At 39.8% G+C, this 12,812-nt stretch overlaps 2 protein-coding genes across 2 annotated transcripts; both read right to left on the bottom strand.

Annotated features, from left to right (window-relative positions):
• Positions 1 to 677: 677 nt before the first annotated feature.
• snrpd3l (small nuclear ribonucleoprotein D3 polypeptide, like) lies at positions 678 to 3,904 on the bottom strand. Its single transcript, XM_040157160.1, has 4 exons — positions 3,749 to 3,904; positions 2,810 to 2,948; positions 1,763 to 1,955; positions 678 to 903 (listed from the first exon to the last, which is right to left on the bottom strand). The coding sequence occupies exons 2-4, from the start codon at positions 2,933 to 2,935 to the stop codon at positions 839 to 841; spliced, it is 384 nt and encodes a 127-aa protein (XP_040013094.1). The 5' UTR covers positions 2,936 to 2,948; positions 3,749 to 3,904; the 3' UTR covers positions 678 to 838.
• A 618-nt stretch (positions 3,905 to 4,522) lies between these two features.
• On the bottom strand, positions 4,523 to 12,812 carry adora2ab (adenosine A2a receptor b). Its single transcript, XM_040156632.1, has 5 exons — positions 12,587 to 12,812; positions 9,481 to 9,996; positions 9,125 to 9,256; positions 7,269 to 7,372; positions 4,523 to 6,795 (listed from the first exon to the last, which is right to left on the bottom strand). Exons 2-5 carry the CDS (start codon positions 9,678 to 9,680, stop codon positions 5,810 to 5,812), a joined length of 1,422 nt encoding a protein of 473 aa, XP_040012566.1. The 5' UTR covers positions 9,681 to 9,996; positions 12,587 to 12,812; the 3' UTR covers positions 4,523 to 5,809.

Here is a 12,812-nt window from a genome sequence, read left to right as displayed (position 1 = left end):
GCTACAGGCACTTTGTGGCTGGCTAGCTCCCCCATGCGGTGTATTGGAGAGTTGCACCCTGGGATTAAAGCAACTCTTGGGGGAAGTTTTGATTTTATTTTGACCTCTTTTAAGGCTTAGTTGGTATTTTCTTGAGAGAAAAAAAAGTTAAACAGCATAATATCCAACTTTAAAAATATTATCCTCGACGCCAACGTAGATACATATCCTATCAAGGATGATTCAGTAATAAAGTTACTACTTCCAGTAGTGAATTTTTTCAAGATGCACTGAAGCTTATTTGTTCAGTTTACGGTGACTAAACATTTCTCTCATATTGAGCGTCAGATGGACTGACAAATTAGCATTGGTTCACATTCTCTATTGCAAACCTGAATGAACACTGGGGCGCGAAAGTTATTTGAGCAATTTTCAGACAAATCTGAGGTAATATTCATGACACCAAGGTGTAATTTTCGCATCTTGCCAATCATGCCAAATAGTTTAACATTTTCATTTCTTAACCTCAATTTATTGTCTATGCATTCAAGAAACTCCATCTATGATGCAAAATCCAGCTGGGGTAGGTAGGGTGCCAACTGAGGTGATTAAATAAAGAGTAGCCCTTTGAAAAGCAAATCTGGAGGTGGTACCCAAGATTATCTACAGTACTTGAGTCAAGAAGGGCATAGGACACATCAAATTGAAATATGTTTATTGTCATACAAAAACGAAATTAAAGCAATAAACTGCAAAGCACAGGATTGCGAACAATATCTAAGATACCCAACCCAAAGTAGACAAAATTAAAAAAACCCAAAGACTATACAATGCAAAAATCTTAACACAGCTGTAGCAGTTATCGCCTCTTCTGGAAGATGTTACCTCTTCCCATTCCACCACGGCCTCTGCCTCTTGCTGCCACTGCAGACAAACACAAAACAAAAGACAACAAATTTTATAAAAAAAATCAGTCTGGTCAGGGGAAATGATCACAGAAACCCCTATGGGTTAAGATACTCGGGATAGGACTGCCACATAGGTGATCTACAAAGTAAATGAAAATATTCAAGAGGTGGAAGATACAATAATACAAACATTTATAATACAATGCAATGCAGTAAAATATCCAGGTATCAAATGCTACCTTTGTGAATATAACGATTTTCTCAGAGAGGTGTTGAGACAAGTCTGATTTTTAACCTTGTTACCCAGAGGACAAAGTATTGGGTACATCTTAAAATAGAATTCAATACACCACCACAAATTGCAGCCTAAGAAAATTCAGCAGAATTGAGTCAATGCCTCTGACACTGCCCCAAAGCTGGATAGGATAGTGTTCAATACAGGGTTATTTTAGTCCACTGAATTACAATACACCAGTGTCAATAATATTGTATCTGCACTGTGTGTTCAAATTAGGACATGTCCTTATTGTCACCAGTTAATACTATGTTGTGGCTCTTAAGTGGAAACCTGTTCATATCTGTATCGGCCTCTTCCGCAGGTTTGTGACACCATCATTGTGTCAAAACGCAAGTAATGGATTAAGTTCCCCAAATATACAAACAGATCTAAGGCATAATCAAAGCGCTTAGAAGAGAGTATATACACGTTTTTGGATTTCTCTCCTGCTAAGTTATAGTTCTTCTGCACCCGCAAAAAATAAGAGATGTTAAATGTGTAAATTAAGTATAGCTGCCAAGGAATCTGATGAGGATTACAAATCCCAGAGTGCTTCGAAATGTCCTAGGAGATACTGGTCCAAAATCTTCCCACTCACCTTGTGCTTTGAGAATAGCTGCCTTGCCCCTTCCTGCACCAGATCCCTGGTTCTTGTTCTTCATACTCTTTAACATAGGGGCATTCTTTAACATGTCCGGTAAGATCAGGAAGCGGATCTTGCTGCCACGGATGTAGACTTGCTCCAACTGTGCCACCCGGCCATCACGATAAGTCACTGTGATATTTGACATCTGTAGAGATGGAAGATGATGTCTAATTTCAGCTATGTGACAGGTTACACCACATAGCTGTCAGGCTGTCTTTTTTGTGTTACAGAAAATTTAACATGAAATTCTCAGTCTAAAAGGGCAGCAATACACTAAAAGCTAAATTAAACTTAAACAAATCTAAACTACAGCTAAATATGGCAATTCAAGCCATACCTGTATACACAGTGTAACAAAAATTGTTTGTTAAATAAGTGGTTCAGAATTCTAGTCTTTCAATACCACAGCTCTGCTGATTTAATTTCTAATCATCTGATCTGGACTGATTTACAACTCTGATTCTAGGCTAAAACAAGTACTGTAATCAGCTGACAGGGTCATGATCCAGGATTATGATACTTGAAGATCAGGTTTGTAAAAAGTCCAATAAGACTCAAACTTTCCATTAACTGCAAGTCAAAAAACATTGAATAATGTTTCTTCTTGTATAGGTCAATCATGGTTTCAAAACCTCATATTCTAATCTAGCTTCAAACTGATTAATCTTGGAAAGGAGCAGATGAGGAACACAGAGAGGTAATATGTAAAAGCAGTAAATAAATGAAAATTTCAAACATTTTAGTAAAATACCAAAGTGAAAATCTACTTAATCCGAGGCCCACTTTAAGTAGATCTTGACAAAACATCTGCAATTCTCCTTAAATGTCACGCTTTCTGTCTTGCCACACATTAATCACATTTATTGACATTCGTTTCTACAAAACCTGAGGGGTTACACCACTGAATAAAATGTGTTCAAATAAATCAAGCACACTGACAATCTCTTAAGCACTGTGTGGGGGAGAGGGAGGGTTCATGTTGTATTTTTAGAGACCAACCTGGCAGTTCATGTTGTCCTCAGCCTCGATCAGCTTGCCCCTGTACACCTCTCCTGTGTTGGTCTCACAGGTCACAATGTGTCCCTCTGCTTCATGCAGAACCTTGATTGGTACACCGATGGACATTTTTCAACCCTTCCTGAAACAACATGTATTGCAGGACATGTTACAATGTGCTGTCCCATAATAAATAAATCCTGTACCACGAGGCTGCCAACCGTCACCAACCTATTCTCTCTAATCTACAATTATTTCAAACTATTTTTAACATTGGATCTTCTAGGTAGTTCGGCTAAAATAATCCCTTGTTTTTGTCACACCTTCTGATTACTTCAGTCATATTGTGAAACATTACTTATATTTTGTTTTATTTAAATTGCTGAATAACCAAGAATTGGGTCCGAATTCGTTTTCTACGGGAATCCATTAATTGCATTAGCCTTCTCTGTACTGCCTTAGCTCTGGTACCGTGTCTCCTAACCAGAAAGAAACGTAGCGACTACTTTATAACACATTAGAGTGAGCCGATTCATCCTTTGGTGGGATGCTGTGTGAGGATTTTTAACTTCAAGCTTCATAACATTTGATCAGTTTCATTGCAGAAGCAGAGAAAGTTAACCGCTAGCTAAAATTAGCAACATTGGCCGGCTAGGCTAATTTACAATACTGCAGAGTTACTTAACGAGAGCAAATACTTCTACACACGATTTCGATCTAATTACTGGTAAATTCTTAAAAACAAACCCTATTATGATTTAAATACTCATTCTAACATTAACATTTGGCTCTTTCTTGAAGTAGAATCTTCGACTTCGGCAAATAGACGGAGCCATGTTGGCTAGGTAAATGAATGAGCTCTAACGTACAACAAAGATAAAACACCATTGTTGGGTAAACTAAGCTACAATGCTGTTTAATCAAACCTGTTAAGGAGTTTACCTCGAGTCTGTCTTCAAAACGGATTTTTGTTTTTGTTGTTTTATTCTTTGGAGACTCTGCAACGTGCGATCGTCGGTTTCGCGTCGCTTTTTGAGCCGTTTTCCGCCTACCCACAATGCCACAATGGTTCAATGAAGTGCTTCCTGTGGCGTCCCCGGGTGCATAGCGGGACTTGTATTTTTGAGCTCATCTCGTCTCATCTCCTCCTCTTATTTAAAAAAAAAAAATGAAACTCTGTTTATCTGACCCTTGTGGATTTCTGTTATCTGTACAAGACCAACTACAAGGGGGGCAAAGTCAAAATTGCAGTTTTATGAGGCTTGTGCATAAATATCTATTCAAAACATGCAAAACTTTGTCAATGATCCTCTGCTAATTTGGTTGCTCTTTCTAAAAGAAAGCATATGCTAAATGCATGCTCATATAATGTCTCCCATAAAGTAATGTATGACTGAAGGGCATACTATAAAGAGGCCCACTGGATTGTATTCCCTCAGGACATAATGCCATCATGGACAGTGCTGGAGCCTTGTCTGTCATTACAAGACAAACAATGTTATCTATGTGGTAGATTCAGCGGCTGCTATGGAATGCATCTCCAACAGTCCTTTGTTTAATTATTTAATATTTATTGTCTAGAAATGACTCAGATGTGAATAACCATAACCACATAATTTTAATAACCCTTATCCTGCTTATCAAAATACCAAAAAAACAAAAACAAAGCATTAAAATGAAATGACTTATTTGTTTAAATACTCCAGTACATGGCCACAAAGTGTAATAAACAATCGATATGTATGGTTTGTGAATAAATATACAGTACATGAGCTAGAAACATACGCATTGCTGTAAGGCACATAAATGTTGCTTAATGAAGGTCTTTCCCACAGTGGAAGGACTTTTTAATGAGAAAAGAGAGAGCATAATGGCATAATAAAGACATCATCAAATAAACCTTCATTTGATTTCCATTGCATTAGGCTCGACTGGCGTCAGCCCGGATACTCTGTAAACACGTCTTGCAGAGTTGTCTGTAGTCTTGTGTATGTACTTTATTTATGTGTGTGTGTGTGTGTGTGTGTGTGTGTTGTCATCCTGTCTATGTGTGCAAGTCTGATGCTGAAAGTAGCCATATTACAGACAGATGGACAGATATTTGAATAGCTCAAACAAGCTCTCTGTTTTGGTTGGTAACCAGCCTGTATTCATCAGTGCCTTTGAGTCATATGTCACACAGTTGTTGAAGCAGCAATGGACAGTAGTATGAGAAATTAGTTTCTAACAGATCTACACACAAAAGGTAGTGGATTCCTCATACTTGCCATCAAGTGTCATAGTTTTCCCCAAGTTGTCAGAGAGGACTGTTTTATAGGTCACTCAGACCATTAGTTACAGCTCTTAGTAAGAGATACATCAGTCTGTATGTGCTTCATCTATAGCAGTATGGACTTTGTGGTACATATACCTAGGTTCACGGTGGAGCTGTTCATTAACAGCTCAGCATTAGGTGAAAGTCATTCAGTTTTGTTGCAGACAGTAACTTCAGCTGATTACAAAAAGTGAACCACTACATTTTTAAGACACATTCAATTCTCCAGTGGGTAAAAACAATACAGGTGGGCATTACAAAAGGGGACATGATGCAAGATTATCAAGTAATTGCAGTTCAAGAAGTTAAAGGTTTAAAGTCTCTTAAAAACGCAGTACAGTTGAGAAAGTCTTGTTTTCTGAACAATAAGATACACATTGTTTTAGAGATATGCAACCAAAAAAAAAAAGGATATTTTTCTTGGAAAAATTTAAGCATCAGCACATTTGTTTGTGTAGTTGTAGATCTGATCCAACTCAGAGATTGTTGATGAGAACAAAGTAATAAAGCAGACCAAAATATTGCCTTGCCTGGCAATCAGTTCACATAACTCCAGAAAGAGAAAAACAGATTTCCTGCTGCTGTTGATTTGCTGAGGCTTCTTTAATCATTCTTTGTGTTCTCATATTTGCAGACCGTTATATGTTTTAAGGTAATAGAAATATATTTTAAATACCTAAATATCTTTGTCATGAGACCTCTGTAAGCTCTGTAGAGCAGGCGCAGTCAGTCTGATTGAGGGAGACAGCCTGAACATTCACAAAACCAATGCAGCTTCCACTTTCTTTAAGCTCCAAAATATCTGTTGTTCCCCCCAAATATGTGCCGGACTCTATTCCATCCGGCACAGCAAATCCCATGATGCATTGCTGCTGCTGTGTTGCTGAAAGGGTGCTACCCTTTATTTGGTGTCTGTTGGGTGTGTATCTGCTTGGTGCAGAGTCTAACTTTGAGGTCCAGTGGGAGGAGGCCTCATGAGTAGCTTTTGGTGGAGTTCGGTTAGGAGTGGCGTCCAGGATGTAACTATTTACCACTGTGCCACATGATGAATCCTCATTACTGGTACGGAAAGAGGAAGCGGTCCGAATGATGCTGCTGCCCCCAACACCTCTGCCATCACTACTCCCAATCCCGAACCCATGTACATCCCTCTGTCCTAGGATGTGCTGGTATAGGATCCTCCGGAAGGTGTGCCTGAACTCCCGAATGCGGTAGGCATAGATAAAGGGATTCACAACAGAGTTGGCATGGGAGAGGATGATGGCGATGTTCAGCACCCAGATATGTGGGCGGTTGCAGCCCTGACACAGGTGGTTGAAACAGTTGATGATATGCACCGGAAGCCAACATAAAGCAAACAAACCAACAATGATGGCCAGCGATTTGGCAGCATGCACTTCCTTCTGCAGAGTTGGACGAGATGAGCTCGAAGATGAGGTTATTTCTCCAGGAGCAGGTGTGTGTGCAACTTTGAGCCCCATCAGTCGGAGCTGACGCCGTGCGGCCATGAAGATATGGGCATAGATGATCAGCATGACTACCAGAGGTACCAGCACACAGCCGAAGAAATTGAAATAGACCATGTAGTCCAGTGTAACCACTCCTTCAAACAGGCACTCGGTCATGCCTTCAGGGCAGGTTTTGCTGCCCCTGGCGGCAGCCGTGGTGTTCCAACCTGTACAACATATGCAGGTGTGACTTATTTTATAATCATGGCAAGTTAATGTGCATGCTTTGTGTTTCAGACCTCAAATCTAACAGCTGGCCTCAGTCGTCCTCTCAAAAATCATCTCAGCAGTAAGAGCCACTTAGCTGAATTGAAGCCGACGTGAAAATGCCAGATGCATTTCCTCTACTTTTCAGCATTGAAGTGAATTACAATACCAATGCATTTTCCAGTTTTTTCTTAAGTGTTCATGTATTTTGTTTTCTTCATACTTTATGTCTTGGCTGCTGCTTACTCGTCCCATTTTTCAAAATTCAGATTTTCTTGCTTTAAACAACTAGACAATGACACAAACGTCAGCTTGTAAACCTCTACCAATGGACTCTATGGAAACCTATGGACGATGTAACAGAGGCCTAGGGTAAGAAGACTTTGGGGACATTGAAAGCATACATATTCATTTGCCAAAATAAATTTCCCACCTCTGTTCCAGCCCAGAATCGGAGTCAGGCCAATGCCTACTGAGAGGACCCAGCACAAAGCGATGATGCCCTTTGCCCTCTGCCCTGTCACCAGGCTGCTGTACCTGAAAGGTTGAGCAGAACACAATAACACACGAGAGCCAGCTGCTATATCTAATCTCATTTTGATAGTATCTGTCTGAGGCAAAGTCAATATTTGACTGCATTATTCATTTAATAAACCAAATAAAAGTTTTGAGTAGTCCTACTTAAGATTTTTTTCATTGTTGCATTAAAGGCTTTTAAATACAGAGCAAAGTGAGGCCTGATAGTGCCACCACTACTGAAAAAAGCATGTTAACTGGTGGAGGAGTAGACACTGTGTGAAATCCTGCTGTATCTCTTAGCATGACTGCAAACATTAATCTGCTTCAAAGGGCATTTCCTTCTTAAATTGCACACTTCCTCAACTCAAAGCTGTGAACAATTTGTTTTCCACTTGGGTCCAAAACAATAATCTTCAAACATGTCATTTTGTTGTTTTAATGGCTTTTTTAATGGCTTGTAACTCTAGTCTGACTTGGACTTGGTTTCACAGAAGAGGGTTTTGAGGCTTTTGGCTCAATACACCTGAACCCAAGTATGATGTACATCAGCTATGTCCACAGAAATGTGTCTGCAGAGAACAATAAGATGCTCTTAGCTTAAAAACAAAAAACCTTTATGTTACCACTAATACAAAACACATAAGAATCTACCATATCCTTGGTTCTGATACGTAATTCAGATCTATCAAGAACACGACAAATGTCTAGACAGTAGGACCTAAGAATACTCCAACTTATAAAAGTAAATTTGAAATTTGAAATATTTTTAAGGTATTTTTTTTAAGACTGTGAAACTCCACTCTACCTTTGCAGGAGTTGCAAAGGAATGTACAAATTTTAGTAGAGGAATAAAAATACCTAGTCAGCATGAATATCTAAGTATTCTTTGTAAACATCACTTCACCTAGACTGACTTAAAATTTGTCCCTGTGCTTTGTAGCCATTATCCCATGTGACTGATATATTTCATGGGCAGGGTGGTAGCCAGTAGGCTATATTAAGCTCCCAAAAATTCAGACGAATTATTAGCTCTCCGGTCTTTGGTGCCAGGGATGTGGCCCTATTGTGAGCACACAAAAAGACGCAGAAGCCGTTATGCAACTGCTTAAAAGCAAATGCGTCACCTGCTGTGGCTTACAAGATGAAATATCCTCTCATGACAAGAATAAGGAATGCAGCAGTGACTTAACAGCAGCGTGTTTGCCTACACACACAAACAATATGAGTCAACAGTGTGTCAAAATGCCTGTTGCATAAAGAATGAACAAGGAACTGTTGTAAGCTGTAAAATGAGTGAGCTATTTTAAAGGTATAGTTTTTGAAGGGTGCTGATTTACATGGATGGTAATGATCAAAGCCTTCAGCAGCCTGTCGAGACATATATCTCTGTCTTCCCACAGCCGGCCAGTTTAGCCCTAATTAAATAAGATCTCTCTTCAATTCGTCTTTAATTCGTTTGCTACACCACTGCATATGTGTTTTGGACGCCTCTCACCTTTAATGGCTCATCCCTGATGCATGAAAAGAGCATTTCGTTAAATATATAAGTATACTGTGCAAAAGGCAACAGTTTACTTTCAACAGCAAAAGATAAAAAATTTTACTAAAACATCATTTTCATTTTCAGAAAAATGCTGCACATTCATCAAGTCACAAAGAGTTTTGGACAGTCTGAAAAGTCATCTGAATTTGATTAAGGTGAGACAGTGGAAATCTCTCCGACTGTTTCACTTTTCTGTCCACTTGATGTGACCTTTTCTTTCCCATCACCTGAGTGGTTTCTTGATAGCGATGTAGCGGTCCACAGCGATAGCCAGCAGGCTGAAAATGGAGCTCTGGGTGAGCACCAGGACGAAACAGGCGATGAACAGGCAGCCGTAGAAGTTGGCACAGAAGCCGGTACTGATGTCGTTTTGCAAGAAAACATCATAGGTTCACGAAAAGAAAGATAAACATAAATAAAATACAAATATTACAAATCTAGTAAAGCAATACCTCTTAAATTATTACCCCAATCAGTCCCAGAGTTTTAGTGCGATTTATTACGCTTTGGTCCAGGATTACAGTTATTTTGAATCCCATAAAAAAGACAATTAAGGAGTGTGAAAATGAAAAAACAACGATACCTAATAGTGATGGCAAAGGGAATTGCCAGCACCCCTACAGCAATATCAGCCACTGCCAATGACACCACAAAGAAGTTGGTGATGCTCTGCAGGTTGGAGTTGAGGCAGACGGCCCAGCAGACCAGGATGTTCCCAGCCACAGCCAGGCAGGCAATCACCAGCTCCAGGCCAATGTAGACCAGTTGGTCATTCTTCAGCATGGTTATTTTTTCCACTTTTTTGCTTTCTTTGTGCTTTCATCCCAAACACTCAGCTGATTGAGGTGTTTTTATACAAAATACCTGCTTGCCAAACCACATGGTACGACTTAAGGGAAGAGTGATTGTGTCGCTGGAGGGCAGCCAAGACAGGAAGTTCCCTCACTCGTACCTTTTACTGTCACACACACTCTATCAGTCTGTCAGTCTTCCTCTTTGTCTCTTCTGCGTTCAGCTTGGTATACTTCGTCACAGATGGCAGCAGAATATCAAGCGTCTGGGAGTTTTGCCCAGCGGCTACCAAATTGAGAGCAGTGGTCTGGAGAGAGAGAAGGAGAGAGAACACAATCTCAGTGGTATAGCCTGAACAAACAGATTGTAGGTTACCACACACAGGCCAGAAAAGCCATCTATCTCTGGAAGACAGTTTATTTTCCACACAGGACCCAAAGCAGACAGTCCAACAATGCACCCTTTATTTCAGGAAAAGTTTCCCGAAACCCACACACTAATCATTCCCGCCACTGACATGCTTTCCTCCAAAATCACTGATAATTACACAAAATAAGCCACCAATAAATTTGAAAACCCTTGTACTATTACAGGAACCCTAGTTCAAATGTTTTCTAGTGTGTTTTCAAGGGTATTTTGCTAAATTCCTCAATATTGTAAGGAGATTGGGGCATATTATCAAACTGTGGTACAACCTCATACACCCTTCACAAAGAAAGTGTTTGAAGGAAATGTAGGTCAAGTTATTCAGTTCCCTGGGGTATAACAGATCAAGGGAGTGAGAAAGCGAGATCATGCCAGATAATAATAACAGAGGCAGCGTTGATGCTGCATCTTACTTAGGGCATTATGACGGGATTTCTCTCCTGTAGTTAGAAATATCTGAAATTATCTATGAACTACATCAAAAACGTAAAGTTGTTGTGAAAGCAGCTTAGCATATAGACTGAAAGAAGCCGGAAACGGATAGCCTGGCTCTGCCCAAAACTCAAAAAGATGCTCACCGGCACTGTTAAAAGATCACTCATTAACACGGTTTATCTCATTTTTATAATGCATGCTCAAACGGTAAGGTAAAAACAATAAGTTGCCATTTTACAAGGAATTACGTGCTGTAATGGTCAACTCCATTGTTGATGCACATCTGACCTATTTTAGGTGCCTCACATCAGCATATCTCAGAGAATAGGAATTCCCAATCCAATCTTCATTCAGTCACAGTTTTCCATCAGTGTCCAGGTTTCGGTGCAATGTTTCTCTGACATGTTACGATAGATTGAGGTTGTAATGATGAGGCATCGCATTTTTAAAACAAAATTACGAGGCAGATTGACCGGTTTCAGTCTTCATATGTATTGTCCAGGGTCCACAAGTCCAACGAGCCTACCAAGATGCTCAGACCTTCTTTCTGCTGCTCTATCTCTGAACACCCATGCGCTCACATCCAGTGGATGTCAAAAAGGTTCAAGCGTGAGCGAAAGCGGCTTTGCATTATGGGTGTGATAATGATATATTAGCCAAATTAAGTTTCAATTAAGTTAATTTCAGTTATCGTAATATTAAACCAGAAAATACTGTGGATGGAAACTAGTCTGCTAAAATCCATATTAATTTATTTTTAAATCGGTCATTTCTTTTGATTTCCTACTTAAGTAGCACGTTTCCTACTGTGACAGTTCAGCTCAGATAAACTGTCTCCACCAGTACTGCATTGGAAAGAAAGCTTGTTGAAAGACCATAAGTGCACTGTGGTGTCCTTACATGGAAATGTAAAGACACTCGGTGAAGACACACTGCAGTTACCAGTGTTGAAATTCTAAAGAGACCTCAAAGAATAGCAATTTTCTTCCCTTACACAAATTTAGGAAAGTTGTCATACATTGTTCAAATCTACCTATTTTTGGTACATGGGACCCCGTAGCTCTACCACAGTGATCCTGATTGGCAGTACATAGGACCAAAGTCCTACTTTCCCTCTATTGTTGTGCTACTGGAACCTTCTCACAGCCCAAAGGAATTTAAAACGCCGGGTTTATCCAGCAGGTTTGGAAAGCTTGAGGTTCTTCAACGCCTCAACAGGCAGCAAAAGTTTTTGAACCTCTACAAGGAAAGCAATTCTTTCAAAACAAAAAAACAAAAACTGGACTCACAGTGCTGAATTCTGTAGGTTATAACATAAGCTCTCCTCTCGCTTAACATTCCTCCAGTTGGGTGCTTTGGCAAAAACTTCTCCCCATTATTATGAAATCGGATAGATGTGCCGAGGGGCCTTGGAGGAAGTGATAAGAAAATCCACATCCTGCTTGAGATCTAAAAATCTTTCACTGCCTTGTCGATGGATGTACCAGCTCAGCTCCACCAAAGTCAAAGTGTAACAACAAGAAAAGCTGTTCTATTACTATCGGCGAAAGCACTGTCTGTATAACTAAGGCGGGAGGTACTGACATCACAGACTGAACTCTTGAAAGCAGGACCGATGGGACAACAGAGACATAAACAATGTCTGAGCCAAGCTATCACCACAGGGCAGGTTAAGTGTTTGATGTAAAAGATGCCCGATGATGGAAAAAGGCTGATCCCAATGAGTGCCTGTTTCTATTTATCAGCCTTCCACATTTAGGTACATTCACACACTACCATGATTACAGTTACAGTGCGCTTGTTTCTATTACTTACTTTTCTTACTGATAGCAATAGTCACAGAATAACAAATAACGGATCTAGTTTGACTGTGCTTCTGTTCAATTTATAAAACGCAGTCGTTAGGCCATGTAGATTATGGAAAAACACCTGTTAGACTGTTGCTACTCATGTTAGAAAATGGCCCAGAGGTGAAACAGCACATTAAAAAAAAAAAAAATGCCGGAACAAGCAGAAAACAACAATTCTTTTCTTACCTTATTTTTGGGGTGAAAATAAGAAGTTTTTCCACCCAATCAGCACGTTATGATGTTCACTCTGTTGACAGGCAGCGCCCTTTGGAAAGTTAAAAAAACACACACACACACACACACACACACACACACACACAGCAAGCTCATGCGTTTATGAAATATGTCGAAACAAAGTGAATCAAAAAGAGAAAGATGTGAATCCTCTGACACTGCTCCGCCACTCAGAAGT

This window comes from Xiphias gladius, chromosome 20 (genome assembly GCF_016859285.1).
Source record: "Xiphias gladius isolate SHS-SW01 ecotype Sanya breed wild chromosome 20, ASM1685928v1, whole genome shotgun sequence".
Taxonomy (NCBI): domain Eukaryota; kingdom Metazoa; phylum Chordata; class Actinopteri; order Istiophoriformes; family Xiphiidae; genus Xiphias; species Xiphias gladius.
Note: the sequence above shows the minus strand (reverse complement) of the source record. Positions and strands in the feature narration are given on the sequence as shown.